Here is a 26158-nt window from a genome sequence, read left to right as displayed (position 1 = left end):
ATGGAGCCACCACATTAGGACATTAGGTGTACCGCTGCTGTGAACATGCGTGTGCAAATTTTTGTGCAGACATATGCTTTCATTTCCCTTGGGTGTATCCCTACAAGTTGGAATTGCTAGGACGTGCGGTGACCCCGCGTTTAACACTCTGGGGAACTGCCAGGCCATTAACCACAGCGGCCGCCCTGCTTTACTGAGGGTTCCAGTTTCTCCACATCTTTGTCAACACTTGTTGTCTTTTTATTATCATAGCCATCCACTTGTTTGTGAAATGGTTTCTCATGATATATTCTTTTCACTGTTTATTTATTTTTGAGAGAGACACACACACACACAGTGCAAGCAGGGGAGGGACAGAGAGAGAGAGGGAGACACAGAATCCAAGGCAGGCTCTAGGCTCTGAGCTGTCAGCACAGAGCCTGACACAGGGCTCGAACTCACGAACCGGGAGATCATGATCGGAGCTGAAGTCGGATGCTTAACCGACTGAGCCACCCCGGTGCCCCTGTCACGATAATTTTGATTTGCATTTCTCTAATGAATAATGATATTGAGCATCGTATTATGTGTTTACTGGCCACTTGTATCTCTTCTTTGGAGAAATGTTTTCTCAAATGCTTTGCCTATTTAAAAAAAAAAAAGGGTTGTCTTTTTATTGTTGAGTTGTAAGGTTTGTTTTAATATATTCTAGTTACAATTCCCTTATCAGATATATAATTTGCAAATATTTCTTTCTATTCTGTGAGTTGTCTTTCATATTCTTGATGGTGTCCATGGACGCACATGTTTTAAATTGTTACGTATCACTTATTAACTATAAGACCTTCAGCAGATTGCTCTGCGTCTTTGAGCATTTCTTCATCTGCCGAGTGAGCCTAATGAAGTCTTAAGGGAATGTGATGACAGTACAACGAGAGGAGAGTCACAGAAAGCCCAGATCACAGGGGTTGGTTGGGCCGGGACAAAACCTACACTCTGCTGAGCCCTTCAGGGCAGGAGGGGAGTGTCTCCGAGGCTCCAGGTCAGGGTGAGCCACAGGCCTCCCCAGGCCACTCTCCCCATAACTTCTACTCTCTGTTTGTGGTCTTCATCCACCAGAGCAGGAGCTCCCTGAAGTCAGGAACCTTGTTGGCTTTGCTCATTGTTGTGCCCTCAGGGCCTAGCACAGCACCAGACCCGGAGAGTGCTTATCAAATATGTAACAAATGAATGAATGAAAAGGAGAAGAAATCCCTTGCCCAAGGTCACACAAGGAACGGAACGCGGGACTTCTAGCTTCCTGGCCAGGGTATACCTTGATGATGCCTATTTCGGTCAGCTTGGGCTGCAGTAACAAGATACCAAAGACTGGGTGGCTTAAACACACATTTGTTTCTCATGGTTCTGGAAGCTGGAAAGTCCAAGATCCCCAGATGCCAGAAGATTTGGTGTCCAGTGAAGGCTAACTTCCTGTTTTGCCATTGGCTGCCTTCTTGCTCTGTCCTCACGTAGGGGTGGGGCGGTGCTCTGGTTTCCTCTGCTTTTTAGGGGGGGGGGGTGCTCATTCATCATCTCATCTAACCCTAATTACCTCCCAAAGGCCCCACCTCCAAAATACTGTCACATTGGGGGTTAGAGGTTCAATACATGAGCTTTAGGGGGATACAAACATTTAGTCCACAGCAATGCCTAACTCCGTGGTATTAGGTGAACTTTGTGTTTATAATTAATAGCCTTTTTAAAACATATTTATTTATTTTTGAGAGAGAGAGAGCATGAGCGGGGGAGGGCAGAGAGGGAGGCACAGAATCCAAGGCAGTCTCCAGGCTCTGAGCTGTCAGCACAGAGCCTGATGCAGGCTCGAGCTCATGAACCACGAGATCATGACCTGAGCTGAAGTCTGACACTTAACTGACTGAGCCACCCAGGCACCCCAGTAATTAACAGCTTTTTAAAAAAGTGTAGCCTTGGTAAAATTTCAAACCAATCATTTCTACACATATTTTAGGCCCCAGATAGACACTTTCAGTCTAAAAATAGCTAGGAAAATTACAGACTTAAGATAGGAGCTACACAAGACATACGTGTATAAGCGTGCTGCTCAGAGAGGGCTCCTATCTTTAGCAGAGTCTAAGGAGAAACATCTGCCCTTGGATCTCCACTCGGATGTTCTGCAGGCAACTTAACCTTTTCAGGGCTGAACTCATCACCTTCCCTCACCCCATTCCACCCCACTCCCACCACGCCCTCCAGACTCCCATTTCAAGAAGGGCTCCACCAGCGGCCCAAGCCAGGCACACCCAGGAGGTACCCTTGACTCCCTGCTCCCATTCCCCATACCCACTCATCACCAAATGCTGGCAAATTTGCCTCCAAAACACTCTATTCCTGTTCATCGGCCCAACACAGTGGTTCTGCTCCCCCCAGGGCAGCCTCTGCCCTGGTCTGCTTACCTCCAGCCTGGCAGCCTGCTAACCGTCACCCGTGGCCCAGCCAAATGTCACCTCTCCGACTAAAGCCTGTTAAACCCCATTATTTCTCTGACCTAATTCCCAAGCCTTCTCCACCTGGTTCACTCCATTCCAGCAACTCCGGCATCTGTAGACCCACCAGGCAGACACCTACTTCTGGGCTTTTGCACTTACATGAGTTCCCCGCCTAGAATGTTTTTTCTCCAGATATCACATGACTCCTCCCACTCCTTCCAGTCTTTGCTCAAATACTCCTTCCTCTGATCCCTATTTTATTTATTTATTTTTAAAAATTGTTTATTTAAATTCAAGTTAGTTAACACACAGTGTAGTATTGGTTTTAGGAGTAGAACCCAGTGATTCATCACTGACATACAACACCCAGGGCTCATCCCAACAAGTGCCCCCCTCAATGCCTATCACCTATTTAGCTCATCTCCCCACCCACCTCCCTCAGTTTGTTCTCCATATTTAAGAGTCTCTTATGGTTTGCCTCCCTCTCTGTTTTTATCTTATTTTTCCTTCCCTTCCCCTATGTTCGTCTATTGTGTTTCTTCTGATCCCCTATTTTAAATTGCTAGTCTCTGAACTTTCTATTGCCCTTTTTGCTTTTTCTTCTTACCCCTCATAACATTTGTCACCATCTCAGAGATGATTTGTTTTACCTGCATGACCACTGTGTGTCGCCCACCAGAATGTGAGGGATCCTTGTCTGTGTTGTTTAGTGTGGTTTCACAGAGCAGGTGTTCAGTAGGCATTTGCTGAGGAATACATGGCTTGCCACCACCCACACAACAAAACCCTGCCTCCCCCTCCAGCCTCATTTCCTTCCAGGAACTTTCAAGGTTGTTCATGTGTATTTCCTCCACATACACCAGGCTCGTGATCCATACCTTTGCTCATTCTGGGCTTAGAAAGCTTTCCTCCTTGGGGCTCCTGGCTAGCTCAGTCAGTAGAGCATGTGACTCTTGATGTGATGGTCATGAGTTCTGGTCCTGCGTTGGGCATGGAGCCTACTGAAAGAGAGAGAGAGAGAGAGAGAGAGAGAGAGAGAGAGAGAGAGAAAGAAAGAAAGGAAGAAAAAGAATGTTCTCCCTTTCTCCTCTGCTACCATGTGCCTGATAACTCCTGCTCAATCTTCTAGAAACTAGATCTTGCTTGAATGTAGCCTCCTCCAGGAAAGCTCTCCCTCACTGCGAGAAGGAAGCCCACTGACCCAATCAAAGGAGGGATGCAGAGATTTGGAGCACAGTGAAGCCGGGCTTTAATCAACATTCTTGCAAGAGCAGGTGTCTGATGGACAGACACACTCAGGGCAGCTACAGCAGACAATTTATTTCCTAGAATGCAAATCTCTCCCCTGGTTCCTCATTGGCTGAGTACAGCAGAGGTTACAGCCTTACCCGGAAGTCACCTATGCCCATGTAAGGCAAAACATAGTCTGGTTGGAACAAATGTATATTCCCTGAGGTGATGCAGAGACTTTCAGTTCCCTCCTCCTTTTGTTCTTTGGCACATGCTCTTTGCAAAGCCTGAGAAAAATAAGCCTGCAAAATGGAAAGGGGAAGAAGAACCAGGAAGTGAAGGTCTAAGGCTTTGGGACTCCATTGTTGGGGAGGTTCGTACATATTTCCCATAGGTTGTAAACCTATTGTTAACTAGACAGCACAGCTTTTATTTGGTATTTCTGAAAATGAATCATCTCCCTCACTTCTCACACTTACCACTGTTCCTACCCCGCCCCCCCCCCAGCTCTGTTGAATGGCCTTTTTGTGGGGTCCCACTGTACCCTTCGCTTGCTACATTGTTGAAATTATATTCCTCACCAAACTTTAGATTCATCAGCAACAGGGACTGCGTCTCTCTGATTTCCTCCAGTTCCCTACCTCCCTCCTCTTGGCAGAGCCTCTGGACCTTGGGAGAGGCTCAGGGAATGCACTCTAAATCTGAGAGAATAGCGATAAGGGCCTCAGAGTCATTTCTGGGAATCAGGTGAGCTGCGAGAAAGCCTGATTACCTCAGTGTTTAGGCAATAATGAAAGTAAAATTTGATCATATGAAGCTTCATCCCGTGGGCCTCAACTGGGCAGACTTGTTTTCTATATTTTAAGATAAGAGACAGTGTAGCGGTTAGGAGCATGTACTTGGGAGTCAGAACCCTGGGTCTGAATTCAGACTCTGCCATGATCCTAGTTGTGTGACCTTGGGCAAGTTATATAACCTCTCTGTGCCTCAGCTCCCTCATCTGGACCTTGAAATAATAGTAGTACCTGCTTCATTGCATTGCCATGAGGACTAAATGAATTACTGTATGTAAGGTGTGTAGAACCGAGGCTGGCGTTTCATAATCAATCACTATATAGGTATTTGGTAATATGGTTTAAATTGCTTTTTAAAAAAATAAGCTTAAAAAGTGAGTCAGCATGAAGAAAAGTGCTTGGTGAATGACAGTACAAGGAAAAGGTGGACCAAACGCAGAAACCTCAAGGCCAGGAGGGGTGGGGCTGTGGGCTTAGTGGAGTTAGAAGTACCTGGGCTCAAATCTGGTCCCCACCAGCACCCGTGTGCCTCAGCACTCGCTTTCGGCTCTCGGGTTCTCAGCTTCCCAGAGTGGCCAGATCACCAAAAACCAGTCTGTTTGACCAGCAGATGATCAATTTTTTTCTTTTAAGTGGTAGTTTTCCCTCTGGCCTTGCCCTTGACATTCTATAACAAACCGATATTCCTGATCAACCCGCCCCCCCCCGCCCCCCGTCTCCCTGCTTCTACTGCCGTTGCCCCAGCAACTGCCCAGTAGTTCCCTGATCCAGTAATGTCCCTCTGCCCCTACCACTACCCTCACCACTGCCCTTGCCCCATGTCTGCCCCTTCTTCTACTTAAAACAACAACAAAATATTACAAATAGGGCCCCCAGACCCTTTCTAGGGTTTCATGGTGTCAAAACTATTTTCATAATACTGCTAAGACATTATTTGCCTTTTCTACCTCACTCTTTCAAGAGTAGGGTTTTTCCAGAGGCTATGTGACCCCTGATATTACAACAGATGTATGCAGAAACAGATAGGAGAATCCAGCAATCTCCCATTAAGCCAGACATTAAAAAGATTTGCAAAAGACTAAAACAGCCAGTCTTCCCTACAGTTTTTGTTTTGGAAAAGTTAGTTTTTACAAAACTGTGTTATTTCTGTTAATATATGATGAGATGAATGTTAATTTAGATAACTGGTAAATATATATATTAAAAATTTTTTTTAATGTTTATTTAGTTTTGAGAAAGAGAGAGACCGAGCGCAAGCAGGGGAGCAGCAGAGAGAGAGGGAGACCCAGAATCCGAAGCAGCCTCCAGGCTCCAAGCTGTCAGCCCAGAGACCAACGCAGAGCTGAAACCCATGAATAGTGAGATCAGACCTGAGCTGAAGTTGGATGCTCAACCGACTGAGCCACCCAGGCGCCCCTAAATATATATACTTAAACAGACAAATGAACAAATCATCCTTTTAATGTCGTAGCAAATAGAGAAGACTTTGGGCTTTTATGGGCTTGGGCCCTGCCCCTTGCCTGGGCAGCAAAAAGCCTGCAGCAAATCACCCCAGCCAGATTTAATGTATTTTTCTGATGGCCTCTGGCAGGGGCAAAACTGAAATGTCTACAAAAATCCTCAGGAATTTAGAGGATTGATTTTCATCCGGTTTTCCTGGAGTCCAGTCTCCCTAGAGGGAGGTAATAATGCCTTCTCTTTCTTTGCAAGATTGTTTCTCAGGATTAAATGAAATAATATCCCTAAAGCACCCGAGCATGACACTTCACAAACAGTTCTCGGCACAGCTGAGTTTGCTGGGATGGGCTCAGGGGCCTCGTGGCTGCTTGGAGGCTTGGCACAGAGCAAGGGTCCTCACTGCAGCCAGACAACCAAGGCAAAGGATTTGAAGTCTCCAAACCTGGGTTTGAGTCAAGACTCTACCACTTTAGGAGCAAGTTACACTCAACTGATTCTCAGCTGAATGAATGTGAAAAGCACTTCATAAACCATAAATAGGATCAGCACAGGGAGGATCACAGAGCCACGGGTTTAGGTCTGGAACTTTGGGAGAGGTGGTCCTAGGTCTGTATATTTCCACATCTGAATGCCGGGTAGAAGGGCAGAATCTACTGAGGGAGTGCTTTGAAGCAGGTCTAAGAGTCTCCATCTCCTGTGGCTTCTCATCCTCAAGCCTGTCTTGGGTTTTAAGATACCCTTTTATGCCACTTGAGGCCCAGATATCCCAAGTAGACCTGTGTGTCTAGGAATGTACCCTCTTTGTCCTATCTCTGGGCACTAACACTATCTAGAACTGTCAATGAGAATTCCAAAGGACTAATTCACAGTGAGATACTGTTTCCCCCAAGACTTTTCCAGTAATCATAATGGCTATCGAGCAATAAGAGGGTTCTTTGGTCAAAGTTAAAGAAGTGTCTTTTTTGCAAGATTTATCAGAGCTTTCAATATGCCAATACGTACTGTCAATCTCTGAGGGAATGCGGAAATGTATATGTGATGTTTCCCAAAAATGTTTGACCATGGAAACCTTACTCCAGGACTATCACCCAGGATTAGTTTACTGTGCAACACACTTTGGGAAATGCCACACTAAGCTTCCTGTCTCACTCCTCCTGAGTGTCTTTTGCTTCTTACAGGGGCTGATGTGCTGGCGTTTTGGTTAGCAAACTACAGCATGAGGGCAAAATCTGGCCCTGTGTTGGTAAATACGATTTTATTGGAACACAGCCCCGCCCATGTACCTATACATTGTCTATAATTGCTTTCACACCACAAAAGCAAAATTGAGGCTCATGAGAGAGAACACGTAGCTCACAAAGCCTAAAATATTTACTATCTGGCCCTCTACAGAAAAAGTTTGCTGACCTCTGCTGAAGCATTGCTCAACTGGGTTAGGTATAACTTCTGGAGAAGCAGCACCAGAAGAGACGTGAAGCCACACTATGAATGCTACATATGGCACATCTGCTTGGAGGGCCAGGTTAATGCAAAGATAAGTGATTTCAAGCATCATTTTATATTTTAAAACTGGACATACCGTGGAGTAGAATGCAAATTTTGCATAAATTTCAAAAATAAAATACTTCGAAGAAATTTCTCAGGCCTTAGGCTAGCTAGCACTGCTTCCCTGTATCAGTACACCCTCCCCGACCACCCCAATCCCTCGTACCTAACCAAAATGTTTATGTTTCTCCATTCCAAGGGGAATTTGGGTGATGTTTGAGAAATGCTGTTTTGTTGGGAAACCAAAACAAAGTTGATGTTTGTGTGTCAGCCAACGATGAGTGAAGGCGTTCACACTACCTATGGTATGCCGGCAGGTGAGGCAGGCTGTATCTAAGAGCTCTTTTACCATATCTCACAGAATCAGTACACCAAAAAGGCACACGCAGGCTTCTGAGTTTTGGGGTCAGTCCTGGGCTTGAGTCCTGGATCCCCCACTTAGTACCTTTATGACCCTGGGGAAGCAACTTTACTTACTCGAGCCTTCATTTCCTTAGCATAAAATGGTGATTAACATGCAGGAAAGTGTTCTGAACAAGGTAAGAACTTAGTAAGTGTTAACTACTAACATGTCAGCTAAATTTCCTGAATACGTAAAGAGCTCTGAAAAATCAAGAAAAAAATAGTCAAAACCAGTTGCAAAGTGGGCAAAGCGCATGGACGTTTTACAGAGAAGGAAATACAGTTTTTAAACAGAAAAGATGCAACTTCACTCATAAGAGAAATGAGAACACAACTCAAATGAGTTACTGTTTTTCACCTGCTGGATGGTAAAGGTTGAAAAATTTGATAACATTCTGTTGGTGAGAGTGGGGAAAGAAATATACTCATGCAATGTTGATGATACTGCAAATTGTTACCACCAAATGCTTATGCTTAGACATAATTCCACTTCCAGGAATTTAAACTATAGAAATAGATGCACCTTCTAAATAGGTGAACAAGGATGTTTTCTAGAACATTTTGCATTTTAAATGTCCATGAATGAGGAACTAGTTAAATAAAATAAAATTACACACCGTGGAATACTGTATAGCTATCAAAGAGAATAAGGCAGCTCTATGTGTATGGATATGGAATGAGCTCAAGGCATGTTACGTGAAATAAGAAATGGGGCAAGAGAGCAGTGTAGGGCGTTACTACTATTGGTGTAGTTATAAACATATGCATAGATAACATAAGCATATATGCTCATATATGTACAGGGTCTCTCTGAACTAGTTCATACATTAGCCTATGAGGCCTTACATAATCTAACCTACCCCTTGGCATCATGTTGACTCCTCTGACTCATCTCCCCTGTGCTCCACTGCACCTGCACTGGCCACCTTGCTTTTCTGGAACACTCCAGGCACCCACCTGCCTTAGGGCTGTGCAGTGGGTGTCAACGAAGTTATCCTCCTTGCTTTTCTGGAACACTCTAGGTACCTGCCTGCCTTAGGGCTTTGTAGTGGGTGTCAAGGAGGTTATCCTCAATGTCTACAGGGCTCACTTCTTCCCTCCTTCAAGACGTTGTTCAATCCTTACCTTCCCAGTGAGGCCTGCACTGACCACCCTAATTAAAATGACATCCCTCACCCTGTTTCCTCTTACCCTACTCTCCTTTTTCTTTAGTCCACAGTGCTTATCGCCTTCTAACATTCTATTATTCTGTGTGCTTAGGTACTATGTTTACGGTTTATGGTCTGTTTCTCCCAAGTAACGTAGGTATATACTCTACGAAGGGTAGGGATCTTTGTTGTTTAGTGATACAGACCAAGCATGTGTCACCTAGTAGGTGCTCGGTGACTATTTGCTGAATAAGAGAATGGAAAGATGCACAAGAACTGGTGATGGTCCCACAGTGGGGGAACTGGGGTATGGGAGGTAGGGATGGGAAGGAGACTTACTTTTCAGTATATACTCTTTTGTTCTTTGTACCACGTGCTTGTGTTAACTGGTAAAAATGTAATACAGATTTTTACCTCAACCAACAGGATCCTAGAAGTGTAAGTAACAAGCTGGACCTAGCCCCTTTATCTGACATATGAGGGTCCAGGTACAGAGGAGTTAGGTAATTTGGCTGAGGTTACAAAGCCAGGATTTAAATCCACATTTCCTACTCCAGGGCCCCAGCTCTTTTATTATCATTTTCTTAACGTTTATTCATTTATTTTTGAGGGAGAGCATGCACATGAGCAGGGGAGAGGCTGAGAGAGAAGAAGAAAGGATCCCAAGCAGGCTCCATGCAGTCAGCACAGAGCCTTACGTGGGGCTCGAGCCCATGAACCGTGAGATCATTACCTGAAATCAAGAGTCAGATGCTTGACTGAGCCACCCTGACACCCCAAGAGCAATAGCTCATAAGCATCATGCCACAGAACCTCTTGATTTGGGACTCTAATCAGCCAATTTAATGTAGTATGATAAATGCTAAGCTGAGGTGTTCCAAAGGTGAAGGTTTTCCTCTGACATTTCCCATTACAGTGAACTCCAAGGGAGAGTCTCGGTTCTTTTGATATATGAGATTTTGGCTCTATTGTGCATGGCTTGAAATAAAGGGGTATACTGGGCTTCTGGGCTTGGGGATGCATTATGAGAACCTCACGTCAAAATAAAGTATTAATCTCAGTCCCTTGGTAGTTGGAAAACAATGTTCCTGAACCCTGCACTCCTAGATATTTTATCTTCTAAAGCACCCAAGGGGTCTGGAGGATCTGCTGGATGCTTGGGGGTGAGGGGGAGATTTGAGGGCACTTGGCCTTGTCAAAGAATAATGGGAGTATTCCCAGGAGCTATCAGAGGCTGGCTGCTGAGCTTCTGGAACAGCCCTGGCTGGTGGGAGGCTTTCTGAGCCCGGGCCAGGTGGCGGACCCGTCGCCGCTGCTGTAGCCAGTAGAGCATCTCCACCTTGTCATGCTTCATCTTGTCCAAGTACCGCCGCCCCTTAAAGGTCACTGGCTCACCAAAAACTAACTCAATCTCCTCCAGGAGGGAAGCCAGAGGGGTCTGCACTAGACTGATCTTTCTGTGTAGGTGGCTGCGGAACTGATTCTCCTCCAGGAGGCGACTCAGGTCCATGTCAGTCTTTTGGAAGAAGCGGTTGGGGTCAGAGGCTTGTCGCTCAAACCATTCCAGTTTCCCCATCAACATTTCCCGCAGCTGAATGGGTTTCAGGGCTTGCTCCCAGGCACTCACCAACGAAGGCAGCTGCCTCAGACGAGCGTTGGAGCTGTACTTGATGGCCATGTCCAGCCGATCCTTGTCTGGGACCTCAAGCATGGACCACAGCCGCTCCAGACGCTTCTGCAGATTCAGGATTTTGTAGGGTTCTCCCAGGGGGCCGCTCCTCTTAGTTCCTAGCCTGTGCCCCAGCACGGTGTTCCAGTCCCACTCCCCTGGCACAAAGTCTGGTTCTTCATCTTCCTGCAAGGGAGGTGGGCGCCGAATCTTTATGGACTCTCTGACAGGGGCCTTGACCTCCACAGGAACATCCTCTTCATACATTTGGAAGATGACGTGGAGGAAATCCGTCTCCTGGCTGGTGAGGTACTTGAAGTAGTCACTCACAGACAAGGTGGTTTTCCACCAGTTCACCCGTGAGGCTTTGTTTGACCACTTCTCCCAGCCTTTGCTTGCTTGCAGTGATGTGAGGGAGGATATCTTATCAGAGGTGGACTGTAACATGTTTGCTCTCTGGGAATAAAGTCCAGCTAACTTGGGATTGATGATGCGATACTGTTTTTCTTGATGTAGAAAGGCCGAGGACAGATACGTTGACCAGTCTTTATTGGCTGCAGGCTCAATGAGGGGTCCCTGGTCAAAAGAGAAGTGGTCAAGAGAGACACGGCTCATCAACTCCTTGTAGACCTCCCTGATGTTATTGCCAACAAAGCAACCAACATCCATTTCCTCAATAAGTTTGGGTTCTAGTTCACCAGCCAGGTGGTTGTATAGAACTCCGGCCCTGTCAATGTGGAAGGAGTCCAAAAAGTTTCTCTCAGAGACCTGCACAGCAGCTGCTTGGACCACAACCTGATTTCCTAGCTTCAAAGTAACAGTCACCGGCTGTGGTTGAAATGGAAGGGATTTGGGGCACTGGAGGCCCCACTGCCCAGTGGCTTCTTCCTCTTCGAGGCCCTTCAACATTCTCTGCAGCTCCTCCAGGCGATGTGCTGCAGCTGGGCGGCGGGTCAGGGCCCCTACGAGTGGGGGCAGGCCTGTGTCCAGTGATGAGTAGTGAGTCCTCTCCAATTTCATGTTATTTATCATCTGCTTCAGGTCCTCAGCCACCGTGTCCCCTGCCAGCTCTGGTTTGCTCTCTGGAGCCAGGACCAACGGGGTTAAGGGGCGAGGGGGGAGTGGAGGGACGCCCAATTCATCTGCTAGCTTCCAGCCCTCCCGCAGAGAGGGCATGGACTGGCCCCTCTGGAACTGGGAGCAGAGGGGCAAGTGGGAGGTAGGGGGAGCCCCGCTGGTGGGAGTCACAGAGTACCTGGGCGGTGACACAATCTGTGCGGAACTGAAGTCGCTTTCTCTCTTCTTCTGCACGAAGGACAGCCATTGGAGAGGCTTCTTCTTCTTCAGTTGCGGGATGGACTTCAGTTCCTTCAGTGGATCCAGTTCAGGCTCACTGAGAAACTCCCGCGGGCGGCTGAGTTGGATGAGATAGTTCAGGTTGAGGGTGCAGCACGGTACTTGGGCGAAGCCGGAGCTGTGAAGCAATGGGCTAGGGAAAAGCTTGAAAGCCCCAGTAGAGCCTGCAGGGCGCAGCTTGTGCATGCCGCGGTGGGCCTGCTTTATCTTCAGCAGGGTGAGGAAGTCGGCGAGCAAGCAATGATAGACCTCAGGGCTGGTAAGAAAGATTGTGCAGTCCTTGGCGAGCCTGGCGGTCAAACGGGTGAGCGTGGCGGATTCAGTGAAGACACTTGCGGGGGTCGACATGGTGTTCAGCAGGTGCAGGTAGTGTAGGAAAAGCTGCTCACTGCTGAGCAGCACGTAGACCTGGAGTCGCTTTCGCAGTCTCTGGTTGTTCAAGTGGTTCAGACTAGGTTCGGTGGGAGGCTCCTGCCAGCTGCACTTGAGCTCGTCCAGGATGACCTGAGTGAAACGGAGACGACCTTCGGTAGGCACGCGCACCGCCAGCCCACTATTGGCCAGCCGCTCGGCCACCTGGCGGCACAGAGACTCCGCCGTCAGCCGTGAGACCGGCAAGGGCAGCAGCATGGGCACCTCCGGCGGAAGGCGCTTCTGAGATTCTGAGCATGTCGCCTTGCGGGGGAAGAGCGACAGCGGACACAGCAACCGGTGGTAAAACCGCTGGAGCTCGGGGTCCGGCTTATAGGGCTCCATTTTAGCGCTGGCGGCACAGGAGGTCTGGCCAGAAGAGCGCCGGAGGATACTAAGGCAACCAGGGGTCACTAAGGCAACCAGGGGGTCGGATGGCCCGAGTGCGCCTGCGCAGCCGGTGAGTGCCAAAGCTAGACGTGCGGGAGGGGTGTTACGTGCGCGCGCACCAGGAGGCGGGGCAAAATGTGACTTCCGAGGCCCCGCCTCTCCGCGACGCAGTTGGAGGTTTGCATCTGAGACCTCGAGCAGTTCAGGTCTTCTGGCAGGTGACTGGGTCCGGGATGGCTTCGGACTCCGGGGACCGCGGGACCGCCTGCACGGTGAGGGTCGAGGCCTCGTGTGGGAGCCTCTCTGGGCAGAGAGCCTCGGACCCCGGGGTTAACGCAGGAAGAAGGGAAAGAGTAGGCACCTGGGGCGGGGCCTGGGACCTCCCCGGAAAACCGCTTCGAGACTTGCGGGGCTCTTGGCGTTGACGTTGGAGGGTTGGGGTGTTGGTCCCGGAACGATCATGACTGATAATGAGGGCGCTTGAGGAGGGGTCACGTGAAGACGTTTTCCTAGGCCTTCGGGGCGGCCACAGGGGAGGTAATGAAGCAGGGTCACGCAGAAGGGGTCCCCAGCTCTCATCTGCGCGTCCCTGACGCCCTTGCAGCTGGAGTTCGCGGTGCAGATGACTTGTGAGAGCTGCGTGGACGCGGTGCGCACGTCCCTACAAGGGGTGGCAGGTAAGAGCCAGAAAAACTGCGGACAGTCTTGAGGGCTCTGGAAGGAGCCGGCAAGTCTCTTGGACCAACCCTACTCCCATTTACAGGTGTAGAAATTGAGACCCAGTGACAGGAAGGAATGTTCTTAGAGTCATACGGAGATGCAGAGGCAGAGCCTAGAGTACAGATCTCAAGCCTGCCCTGCCAGAGCCCTCTACCGGCCCTGACACACTGGTATTGTGCATCTCAGGTGCCCAGGGAATGAGGAGCTAGGCAGAGGATAGATAGCCCCACCTACAGAGGGCGTTCCCTGGATACGGCGGCGGCTCTTGCTGCCCAACAGCATAATCTTGACAACGCAAACAGCAGCCTTGGCGGTGTTCCATCCCAGGCAGCTCCTGATTCTTATAAGCCAGTTAACTGGTCTGGAGGTGACCTTGCACAACAGAAATATCTGAGAGGGCAAAGGCACTGGGAACTGCCTTCCTTTGATTCTGTTAAATGTTCATCCAGTCGTTCAGCAGGTATGGACCAGACACTGGGGGCTTTTCAGGGAGAAGTGTTCACAAATGTTTCAGACACAGTCTGCCCTCAGGTAATGATAAGCATGGAAGCCTTGCTCATGGAAGAGCAGTTCTGAGAGGAGATGAATGAGATGGGTTCTGAAGCTAGGGCAGTGATGGCACTTAGCCTGTATAGGGCAGCAGTAGTGGGTAAGGGTATGTGCTCTCGAGTCAGAATGTTTGTGGTCAGATCTCCTCTTTGCCACTGAACGGCACTTAGACTTCATGCATGTTACTACTTGGGCCTGTTTCTTCAGCATTTAAATGGCCATAAGCTACTCTTCAGGACTGTCATGAAGAATAAGTTAGTTAATACATGTAAAGCACTTTAGAAAAATCTTTGGCATGTAGTGAGAGCTCACTAAATCTTGGAAATTATGAGAGGAAGGGCTTACAGGTGGCAATCTGATTGGGCAGAGGCATTCGGGGACAGATATTGAAGCAGAGGGAGAGAGAGAGAGAGAGAGAGAGAGATTTGCCCTCTCTGGGAGGCCTGGGGCTTTGGAGAAGAGGGTTCTGCTCTTCTCGTAAATAAGTGGGAGAAGCTCCAAGCCCAAGGCTCACTTCCTTGAACCCTTGTAACACGTCCTAGAGTTCCCTGTGGTCTTATGTTTTCTTTCTTACTAGGCTTTGAGCTAAACAAGGGCTGGCCCGGCCTCCCTCTGCACCAGCTGCACTGAATCTTGCTCAGCTGGGGAGCCAGCCTTCTTGGTTCAGACCAAGGTCAAGAGTTGAGGAAGTGCATAGTTACAGGGAGCTTCCCACTGGGGCCCTCCCACTTGAGAAGCAGAGAATCAGCTCTTAGGAGACCCCAGAAGAGGAACCCACTTGCATGGAAGCCAGTCCATCAGAAAGTCTTGTCTGCTGTATATCTAAAATATATTCAGAAGTTAGCCTCTCTTTTTCCATACATTGGCCTTCACACCAATCCAGGTCACCTTAGCTCTCCCTGAACCACACAAGAACCTCATCTTTGTGCTCCCTGTTGCCTCTGTAGCCCCCTCCAATAGCTTTTCCATACAAAAGCCAAGGTGATTTTTAAAATTGTGACTTAGATGATATCACTGCCCAACTTAAAATCCTCCAGAAGTGGGGCGCCTGGGTGGCGCAGTTGGTTAAGCATCCGACTTCAGCCAGGTCACGATCTCGCGGTCCGTGAGTTCGAGCCCCGCGTCAGGCTCTGGGCTGATGGCTCGGAGCCTGGAGCCTGTTTCCGATTCTGTGTCTCCCTCTCTCTCTGCCCCTCCCCCGTTCATGTTCTGTCTCTCTCTGTCCCAAAAATAAATAAAAAACGTTGAAAAAAAATTTAAAAAGGGGCGCCTGGGTGGCGCAGTCGGTTAAGCGTCCGACTTCAGCCAGGTCACAATCTTGCGGTCTGTGAGTTCGAGCCCCGCGTCAGGCTCTGAGCTGATGGCTCAAAGCCTGGAGCCTGTTTCCGATTCTGTGTCTCCATCTCTCTCTGCCCCTCCCCCGTTCATGCTCTGTCTCTCTCTGTCCCAAAAATAAATAAAAAATGTTGAAAAAAAAAAAAAAATCCTCCAGAAGTAATAATGTTTGAGAGCGTCCCATGGGCCAAGCACTGCTCATTTAGGCCTTTAATATTTCTCTGAAGAAGGTAGTAGTATCTCCATTTGCAGATGAACAAACCGAATAGAAAACTCGACAGAAAGGTTGAGTAACTTGGCTAAGGCCACACATCTAGTATGTGGCAGACTCAGAATTTCAACTCCAGAGGCCACATTCTTTTTTTTTTTTTTTAACGTTTGTTTATTTTTGAGACAGAGACAGAGCATGAACAGGGGAGGGGCAGAGAGAGAGGGAGACACAGAATCCGAAACAGGCTCCAGGCTCTGAGCTGTCAGCACAGAGCCCGACGCGGGGCTCGAACTCACGGACCGTGAGATCATGACCTGAGCCGAAGGCAGACGCTTAACCCACTGAGCCATCCAGGCGCCCCCAGAGTCCACATTCTTAACCACTATACACTGTGGCTTCTCCCAGTGGCCTCCCGTTGCATTAAAATTAAAATCCAGATTCTTTCCTTTTGGGCCTTGCTTGACTGGTCTCCACTTACAGCTTCATATCTAACTATTCACTTACTTACTTAATTTATTTATTAGAGACAGAGAATATGCATGAGCAGGGAAGGACCAGAGGGAGAGAGAGAATCTTTTTTTTTTTAAAAAATTTTTTTTTTCAACGTTTTTTATTTATTTTTGGGACAGAGAGAGACCGAGCATGAACAGGGGAGGGGCAGAGAGAGAGGGAGACACAGAATCGGAAACAGGCTCCAGGCTCCGAGCCATCAGCCCAGAGCCTGACGCGGGGCTCGAACTCACGGACCGCGAGATCGTGACCTGGCTGAAGTCGGACGCTTAACCGACTGCGCCACCCAGGCGCCCCTGGAGAGAGAGAATCTTAAGCAGGTTCCATGCCCAGTGCGGAGCCCAAAGCAGGACTAAATCTCATGACCCTGAGATCATTACCTGAGCCAAAATCAAGAATTGGATGCTTAACCAACTGAGCCACCCTGGCACCCTGTATCTGTTTACTCTCAGCTCTAGCCACATTGGCCTTCCTCTCTTCTTAGAACATGTCATTGTTGTTCCTGCCTCAAGGTCTTTGCCAGCGTTGTTCCCTCTGTTGGAATACTCTTACCTGACTACATTCAGGCCTTCACTTAGAGGTTCAAGGAGACCTTCCTTGACCAGTCTAAGTGGCTTGCCCCGCATTTGTTCCCTATCACCTGTTTTCATTGATCGCGCTTTTCACTATCTGAAACTCTGTTATGTGTGTATTGGGCATTTGTGGCCCTGCACTGGAACACGTGCCATTTCATGGGTCAGAGATGTGACCTGACCTGTTCCCTGTTTATTTGCACTGCCTGGAACATGGCACGTGGCAGGTGCTTAGTGTATGCTGGTCAGTTAAGGCAAATAAAAAAGTTTCTCACCCTGTGTGCTTATCTGAGCCCCAGGAGCCTCAGAACATCAGCCTTAGGGGACTCAACCTTACTTTCTGTGGGGCAAGGGGACCAAACATCAGCTTTGGGGCTGGACAGGCTGCCTTCCAAGCCAGTGGTGACCCCCTCCTGGCCTCATCTCCTCACCTGCCAGATGAGGACAGTATCATCATCCTGATGTGTGTCAGACAGAGCACAGCTCTTGGCATACCCTGGAGTCAGACCACAAGAGTTCCCCCATTACCCTCCCTGTACCCCCTTTGCAGCCATTGGCATCCAAAGGTATCTCTAAGTGGACCCAGAGTGCCCAACGCTTCATAGCTACCTGGTGGCTCAGGATAAAATTTTGTTTGAAGTGAGGGCCAGTTTGGTAATTGGAGGATTTTCTTCTCACAGAGTCACCCTGTACTTGCAGGAGAGGGGATGCATGTGTTCGTCTGATGTCTTACAAATTCTGCCCCTCTCCCGCTCCCCCAACAGTGTCGCTGCTGCTGCAGGGGATCCGAAGACACGAGCCTGTGAGAGAGATTCCTGTCTCTTAGGTGCTACCTCTCCCTGATGGCATTTCCCAGTTTTGCCCCCTGGGCTGTTATTCCCATCTCTGCCTGATGGTTAATCCACAGGGAGTCTGGCTTCGGAGTCTGGCTTCCCCCACAGCCTGTGAGCTCCCTGAGGACAAGGACCAGCGCTCTTCCTGACCCTGGCCTCCTCCGTGCCTAGCACACATTTGTTGAAAGAATATGGAGGAGGGAAACCAAAGATGAAGGGAAAACCAGTAGTCCATGTAGACTTCAGTTCACAGGGCACCAGCTCAAAAGGGTGAAGTGGCTTATTTAACCTTTGTTCTCTGGATGGCCCACGGCTCCCCTGGGCTTTACCCTGCAGAGCAATGGACACATTTACTAAGTTGAAAGCAGAATGGTGGAAGTCCTGCTGGTGAAAGCTGCATTATAGTTCCCAACACATCACCCGTGTGCTGGCTAAGGGTTTGAGAGCTCTCTGAAAAGGCTTGGGAGGGCCAAATATCTGAATGAAAGAGAAGCCCCTTCTCTTCCTTCTTTGAGTCGGCTCAGTGGCCCTCAAAGCTAGGCGTGGGTCAATCATCCCGCAGTCTGTGTGTACATAGGGTCACTTCAGGGATTTGGAGGGCACCTGAGACACACTGACTTTGGAGGCTGACCCCTGTGGACCACACAGAGCTCCTGCACTCACAGGGGACTGTAAGCAGTGCAGCGTGAGTTACTTGGGGGAAAAGGGAGCTCCTACAGGAGGACAGAGGAGGGGCTGCTTCTCAGGGTGAGCGGAGTGTCTGGGCAGGTTTCCAGAGCTAGGCTGCCTGAGATGAATTCCAGTTCCCTGATCTACTACACCGTGCATTTGAGCAAGGTTCTTAAGTCTCTGCAGTTTTCTCATCTGTAAAACAGGGATGTTAATACCCACCTCACAGGGTGACTTGAGTATCAAATGAGCTAATATGGGTAGAGTATAAAAAGCCCACAGTACATGTGTGGAAATGTTAGCTCTCATGATGATGGTGATAGCACCCCCCCCTTTTATTTATTTTATTTTATTTTATTTTATTTTATTTTATTTTATTTTATTTTAGGGAGGGAGCACATGTGCATGCAGTAGGGAGGGGCAGAGGGAGAGAAAGAGAGAGAATCTCAAGCAGGCTCCACTCTCAGCACAGAGCCCAATGCAGGGCTCAATCTCTTGACCCTGGGATCATGACCTGATCCAAAATCAAGAGTTGGACACTCAACCGACTGAGCCACCCAGGTGCCCCAGCCCCCCGCCCTTTTAAATTAATTTACTTTGAGAGAGAGGGAGAGAACAGGAGCAGGGGCAGAGTGAGAACGAGAGAGAGAACCCCAAGCAGGCTCCGTGCTGTCAGTGTGGAGCCTGACATGGGGCTCGATGTCACGAAATGTGAGATTTTGAGCTGAGCCCACACCAAGAGTCTGACATTTAACCACCCAGCCCCCCCTTTTAGGTGTGTGTGACAGTTTTGTTGATATGTAATTCAGATATCCTAAAATACACCCATTTTAAGTATACAATTCAGTGGTTTTTAATATGATCAGGGTTATGCAGCCATCACCACTATCAATTGTACATTTCATCCCCTCATGAAGGAATTGTACACTTTGGCGATCACCCTCCTATTCCCCCACCCCCCAATCTGTTGTCTCTATAGGTTTTCCTATTTTGGACGTTTTGTCCATAACGGCATCATCTAATGTGTGGTCTTCTGTGACTGGTTCTCACTTAACATGATATTTTCTAGGTGCATCCCTGTGGTAGCATTATCAGCCCTTTGATTCCTTTTTATCTCTTTATGGTTGAGAAATATTCCATTGTATTGATGCACATTTCCTTTTTTTTTTTTTTTTAATGTTTGTTTAGTTTTGAGATAGTACCAGCGGAGGAGGGACGGGGTTGGGGGGGGGCGGTGGGACAGCGGATCCGAAGCAGGCTCCACGCTGACAGAAGTGAGCCTGATGTGGGGCTCAAACCCATGAACCATGAGATCATGACCTGAGCCTAAGTTGGACGCTCAATCGGCTGAGCCACACGGGCGCCCCTGGATGCACATTCATCAGTTGATGGGCATGTGGGTTGTTTTCTCCTCTGGGCTATCATAAATAATGAAATACTGATGGCCCACTTTTATGAAAACATCTTAAGTAATTACCTGTGTTTCTTAAGTTACAAATAACTCCTGGCTTATAACAGGGACACACAATAACCCTGGAGGTCGCGTGGCATTATCCCCACTTTATTTATAAAGACACAGACTCAGAGAGGTTGAGGGCCTTTAACAGCCAGCAGGCAGCTTCCCAGCTTGCCTCCAGCCGTGGGGAGGTTGGTGAAGATGAGGATGGGGTGTCAGCCCTCTGCTGCCCGTGCCCCCCCTCTCCCCACAGGTGTCCAGAGTGTGGAGGTTCAGTTGGAGAACCAGATGGTCCTGGTGCAGACCACCCTGCCCAGCCAGGAGGTGCAGGCCCTTTTAGAAGGCACAGGGCGGCAGGCGGTGCTCAAGGGCATGGGCAGTGGCCTATTGCGTGAGTAGCCGCTACAGCCCTGGCCTTGGCTTCTCTGGGAGGGAGGGGGCTGGTACACATCTAAACGGTAGGATTTGGGGGTTGGGGGTTCAGGTGGCCTTGGGGAAGGCATGAGAGTTATGCGGGGCTCTCTCTTTGCCCTTTTTGAGCTGATGAAGGTGTGGGGCTGAGGTGGCGAGCCAGCCCAGGTGTCTTGATACCTTGCAGAGAATCTGGGGGCAGCAGTTGCCATTCTGGAGGGGCCTGGCCCTGTGCAAGGGGTGGTGCGCTTCCTACAGCTGACCCCTGAGCGCTGCCTCATCGAGGGGACCATTGATGGCCTGGAGCCTGGGCCGCACGGACTCCACGTCCATCAGTTTGGGGACCTCACAGGGAACTGCAGCAGGTAAGTTATCTGTAACTTCCCCGGTGGCATCTTCATTCCCCCAGTTGTGCACCCACTCCGTGCAGAGGCTGTGTTCGGCCATCTACACAGGCTTTCACACTTGTTCCTCACAAGTCCTGTAAGACATATACACACACACCCAGTCTACAGATGAGGAAACTGAGGCTCAGTCAAAGGCCCCAGGGCACGTACATGGTAGGGTGGGATTTGAACCTTGATATTCCTGCTCGTAGCCACCTTACTGCCTCTGAGAAGGAAGTAACTCCTACTAGACACAGAAAGGCAGGTCTTCATGTCATGGTGTTTGTCATGCTGTGATGCCATTAGTTGCTTACTCATCTGTGTCTCCCCCAAAAGTTTATTGAGGGCAGAACCCACATCTGATTCTTCTCAGTGCCCTCAACCCAGAGCCTGGTACGGAGTAAGTCTGTTTGCTGAGTGAGTAGGTGAAATAAATAGAGAGGATGGCCTGCGAGCCACTGTTTTGCTGCCCTCCTGCTTACCTTTTGTTCTTAGCTGTGGAGACCACTTTAACCCTGATGGAGCATCTCATGGGGGCCCCGAGGACTCTGACCGGGTAAGTGTCCATCTGGGTGAAGTTTAGGCTGCAGGGGGGGCCCGAGGCCTCAGGCAGGGCAGGTTGCTCCTGGGGCGTTAGCAGACAATTCCATTTTGGTGGGGTCCCCTCATTTTATTTTGTTCCAATTTAGAAACATTGACCCTCCCTGTGGTTGAGGCCTGACCCCAAGAGCTCACCGTCTGGTGAGGGAGACCCTTGAGGACCCCATGGTTGCAGAGCAGTGAGATGACCCTTGCAGGAGTCTGCGGGAGGCCCCGGGAGCCCAGGGCAAGCACCCGATCCGGCCTGAACCCAAGGACATGGGCAGTAGGAGAAAGCTTTCTGGAGAACTGAAGGTGTGGAAGTTGAAGATTTTGCCTGAACTAAAAAGGCCATTTCTGATGGTGCAACTCCCAGCTTGGAGTTTTGTTTTTCACCAGAGAATTGTTTCCCGTCGGCAGTGAGTTCTATGCTGCCTTGGTTTTTGCTTATCTGAGTATTGCTTGTTCTGTTAGTTATTCCACAGTTTCCTGTAAGTTAACTCAGGTTTTTCCTTAGGTAAATTGGGTTATTTTTTTATTTTTTATTATTTTTTAATTTTTGTTAATGTTTATTCAGTTTTGAGAGACAGAGGCAGAGCATGAGCGGGGAAGGGGCAGAGAGAGAGGGAGACACAGAATCTGAAGCAGGCTCCAGGCTCTGAACTGTCGGCACAGAGCCTGACGTGGGGCTCGAACTCACGGACCGTGAGATCATGACCTGAGCCGAAGCCGGACGCTCAACCGACTGAGCCACCCAGGCGCCCCAGATTGGGTTATTTTTAATGCTATAATCTATCATGGAAGGTTTCAAACATTCCAAAGGAGAGAAACTTGTCCTAAACTCCCGTGTCCCTATCACCCAGTTTCAACAGTGACCAATTCATGGCCAGTGTTTTTTTTTTTTTTAATGTTTATTTTTGAGAGACAGAGACAGAGACAGAGCATGAGTCGGGGAGGGGCAGAGAGCAAGGGAAACACAGAATCTGAAGCAGGCTCCAGGCTCCAGGTTGTCAGCACAGAGCCCGACATGGGGCTTGAACTCACAAACGGTGTGATCATGACCTGAGCTGAAGTCAGACGCTTAACCGACTGAGCCACCCAGGTGCCCCATGGCCAGTCATTTTTCATCTACACCTCCAGCCTTTCTCCACCATTATTTTGAAGCAAATCAAGACATCATTTCATGTAATTAAGGTCGGTTTATTTTTAACAAGAAACCTAATACTGCCACAGAGAATGGAAAACCAGTACTTGTAGCCATAAGAGCAGGGTCATTGCAAAAATGACCATTGGAGGCCAACTAAACGTTAGTGCAGTCCTGCTGGGTTCTGGCCTGCAAGGTCTGAGAACTGAGGAAGGCCTGCTTTTTCTCCTTTATGTGGAGATTAGTGAATGTTAGAGAAGGTGTTGAAGACTGAATTAAACCTTTGTCCTGGGTGTCATCCAGGATGATTGCCCTCACTCAGGGATTTAATGTTTCCTAACACCCGGTCACATCTCCTTCACTTCTGGGGTATGTGTTCCCTCTGTACTCGGAGATTCAGTACCAGGGCAGGCTCTGGGGCCTGGTCCCTCTCCCGGGACCTGGCAGCCCCTCTTTACACCCTCCCAGGACTCACAGGCTTCCTGGATTTGTAATTTCTGTCTGATGAAGGTTTGTAGCCTTCTGGCACAGGACAAATGAAGCTATGGTACGTGTTTCTTAACTCATGTACCTGATTTCTTGGACTTTTGACAGCTCCCTCACATTTCCAATGGTCAAAAGTTTGACTCCTTTCCCCTCCCACCCTGGGAAGCCAGAGAAGGGTTTCTGTCGGGTCCACTGTGTGGTGCTGTGTTTGTGTCCCGTGTAGCAGTGATCTATCGCTGTGAATCAAATCATTCCCAACTTGGGGGTTTAAAACAACAAGCGTTCATCTCCATTTCTCCGGAGCAGGAACATGGGTGCAGCTTAGCTGGGGGCCTCTGGCTTGGGGTGACTATAATCAAGGTGTTGGCTGGGGCTGCAATCATCGCAAGGCTCATGTCACTGTTGGCAGGCCTTGGGTCCTCCCTGGCTGTTGGCCAGAGACATCAGTCCTTTGCCACGTGGGCCTCTTCCTAGGGCAGCTCACAACACGGCAGCTGGGCTTCCCCCAGAGCGAGTATGCAAGAGAGGGCATCCAAGACGGAACCATTCTATCTTTGTAACCTAGCCTCGTAAGTGATGCTAGGTCTAGCACGTGCACAGTGGAAGAACACAGAGGGACGTCAGTACAGGGAAGGTGCATCTTAGAGCACCTCGAGCCTTGCAAGGTGCTGCGCAAGAATTAAGCAGGTGAAGAACAGAGAGTGGGAATGGCAGGCACAGATGGGTGGGGGTGGGGGTGGGGGTGGGGGCGACTCCATAGGCAGAGGCCCTGCGGCATGAACCAACAGGGAGCAGTTGGGAACTGGCAGCCCTATGTCTTTAGGGAGTGGAGACCGGAAGGGTGAGAGACCAGCTTGCAGCCTTGCTGTAGCCCAGGCCCCCTCAGGGCGGGGGATGAGAAGGGGCTGGGGCCAGCTGCTCTACTGTCCACAGGTCCTTGATAGAGATAAAGACTTGAGCAAGAGCTGGGCTGCCAAGGCTGCCATGGTGACTGACAAGTTCCTTTTGGATTTCTGCATCTGCTTTTGCCCAGCTGCAAGTGAATTCAGTGAGGGGGTTTACACCAGAGCCTGGCTGTCCCTTTGCACCTCTCCTAACTGGTCCCCAAGCTGCCTTCCCTTCTCTTGCCTCCCCCCAATCCTTCCTCTTCATGCGCTGTGCTAGAGGTTGCCCCAAAGCACAGAGTAACCATGCCATGCCCCTGCCCAAAGCCCTTCTTGGCTCCCCAGCTCCTAAGGGCATAGACCCTGGCCAGCTGCTTGGTGTGACATTCAAGGCCCTGCGGCCCAGTTCTACTTGCCCAAGTGCAGGGGCAGGAGTGGACCGTGCTGCTGGGTCATGCCTCTTGAGCCGTATTGCTAGGCTGCTTGCTCTCTCAGCCCAATCCTGAAGATGCTCCTCAAGGCTCAGTATCACCTCCCCTTCCTTGATCTTTCTGCCATAAAGGCCCCCACCGCAGGATAACAAAAAGTGCCAGGTGTAAGCAGCAGATGTCTCTCTGGAAAACAAGATAAAGCAGAAGTGGCACTTCTTGCTGCTTGTCACCCCCGTCCCCCAGTGACCTGCTTTGTGACCATTCTTCACAGCAAAGCCATGTGCACCAGCCCGCACAGGCACAGGCACTTGCTTCTGCCTAAAGCGTCCGATTGGGCACAATTTATCTGTACAGACGTGGGCTTCCGTGACTTACCAGTAAGGTCCAGTCACCTGCAAACCTACTCACTGCCGTACTAACTCTGTGTTTCATAATCGCTAGTCTGTTCGACGTCTGTCTCCCCACCATGCTTCAAGCTCCTTGAGGGTGAGGACTGCATGTGCACGCTACAGCATGCCAGCAAAGTGTGTCTGATGGAGGAAGTGCTTGGTATATGTGTTAGGACATTTTTTATTACCTTCGAAGGGAAAAGGTAGGCAGAGCCAACTTCTGGGGGAGGGCAGGATAGGCTCCTTGCTCCCTGTGTTTCTTCTCTGTGTTCCTGGAGGCTGGGAGTCAGGGACCAGTGCTGGCTGCTTCCTGTGGTCAGAAAGCCAAACCTGGCCAACTTAAGCCCAGGGCATTGCATGCAGACCGCCAAGGGCTTAGAGTCAACAAGAGGCTGGAGAACGGGGCTTGTAAAGAAGAAGGAACCAGGCTGGCTTTTGAGGCTGGGTTGCAGGGAGGGTGACAACCTTATAGGAGAAACAGTCTGGTCCAGTGGGCATGACTTCCTAGGAAGGGGGTCACTGGCCAGGATTTCAGTCCCAGGGAGGGAGCATCTAGTTGCCATCCTGTGTCCTGGGCCATTCCTTATCTTACCAGACTGCACCCAGAGGAGGGCACTGATATTTTTGGGGAAGGGGAATCAGATACTGGGAAGCCAGAAGCTGGCGGCTGTGCCCCATGTGCCCCTCTCCTCACCCCTGTATGTCACCGCAGCACCGAGGAGACCTGGGGAATGTCTGCGCTGACACTGATGGCCGAGCTGTCTTCAGGATAGAGGATAAGCAGCTGAAGGTGAGGTGGAAAAGAGGGTGGGGACCTTTCCTAACAGGTCCACTGTCTGAGGCTGTTATCTGCCCTCAAAGGTGTGGGATGTGATTGGCCGAAGCCTGGTCATCGATGAGGGAGAAGACGACCTGGGCCGGGGTGGCCATCCCTTATCCAAGGTCACAGGGAACTCAGGAGAGAGGTGAGTGATGCCACCCCCGGCAGGAGGCTGTGCTGTGCCAGCGGTGCACGGGCAGCCCTGGAGGAGCCAGACCAGTTTGCAGCACCCGCTCCTGACCACACATTCTTCCTCAGGTTGGCCTGTGGCATCATTGCACGCTCCGCTGGCCTTTTCCAGAACCCCAAGCAGATCTGCTCCTGCGACGGCCTCACCATCTGGGAGGAGCGACACCGGCCCATCGCTGGTGAGGGACGAAAGGAGCCGGCCAAGTCCCTTGCCCACCTCTGAGCACGGCCTCAGCCTCGGACGTGTGACTGTTCTCCCAGCTGAGCACCTCCACTTGCAGAGAGTGGGCAGGGAGGCCCTGCTTGCCCGGTCCCAGGAGAACTCGGGTACAGGGTGTGGGGTTGCTGTGATGGCCCCTTGGCAAATTAAAGTTTTATTTTCATACAGAACGTTGGCTTTTGTCCGTGTCCCAACAACGTCCCTTTATGGCCTTGGTGAACACAGTTCCCCTACCTGTCTCCTCCCTTTGAGGACCACCTCCTAGCTTCGGAGCCAAGCAAAACTGGATTCAGATCCACACACTTCCCGAGGGCTGCGTCCTCCTCCCCAGGGTCAGTGCTGGGCCCCAGCACTCCTATTTCTGTCAGGGCAGATCCTGCTTGAGTTCCTCCCTGTGGATGGACCTGTAACATAGGAATACGGGGGCTGCAGGCGGCCCTCTTCTCCCCGCCTTGTCAACTGAGTATCAGAAAAAGACTGTCTGCTGAGGAGAGGG

General features: G+C 49.8%; 2 protein-coding genes across 2 annotated transcripts; one reads left to right on the top strand and one right to left on the bottom strand.

Moving 5' to 3' along the window:
• Positions 1-9858: 9858 nt before the first annotated feature.
• On the bottom strand, positions 9859-12935 carry CCDC87 (coiled-coil domain containing 87). The gene is given in 2 exon segments (XM_060607335.3): positions 9859-10293; positions 10295-12935. Coding segments are annotated over 2 exon segments (2553 nt in total). The 5' UTR covers positions 12824-12935; the 3' UTR covers positions 9859-10269.
• Positions 12936-13007: 72 nt separating this feature from the next.
• On the top strand, positions 13008-25832 carry CCS (copper chaperone for superoxide dismutase). The gene is made up of 8 exons (XM_060607336.3): positions 13008-13140; positions 13473-13545; positions 19977-20114; positions 20322-20499; positions 21016-21076; positions 25146-25223; positions 25295-25398; positions 25512-25832. Exons 1-8 carry the CDS (start codon positions 13102-13104, stop codon positions 25663-25665), a joined length of 825 nt encoding a protein of 274 aa, XP_060463319.1. The 5' UTR covers positions 13008-13101; the 3' UTR covers positions 25666-25832.
• The last annotated feature ends 326 nt before the right edge of the window (positions 25833-26158 follow it).

Source organism: Panthera onca, chromosome D1, assembly GCF_046562875.1.
Source record: "Panthera onca isolate mPanOnc1 chromosome D1, mPanOnc1 haplotype 2, whole genome shotgun sequence".
Lineage (NCBI taxonomy): Eukaryota > Metazoa > Chordata > Mammalia > Carnivora > Felidae > Panthera > Panthera onca.
This window is presented reverse-complemented; position numbering and strand designations above follow the sequence as displayed.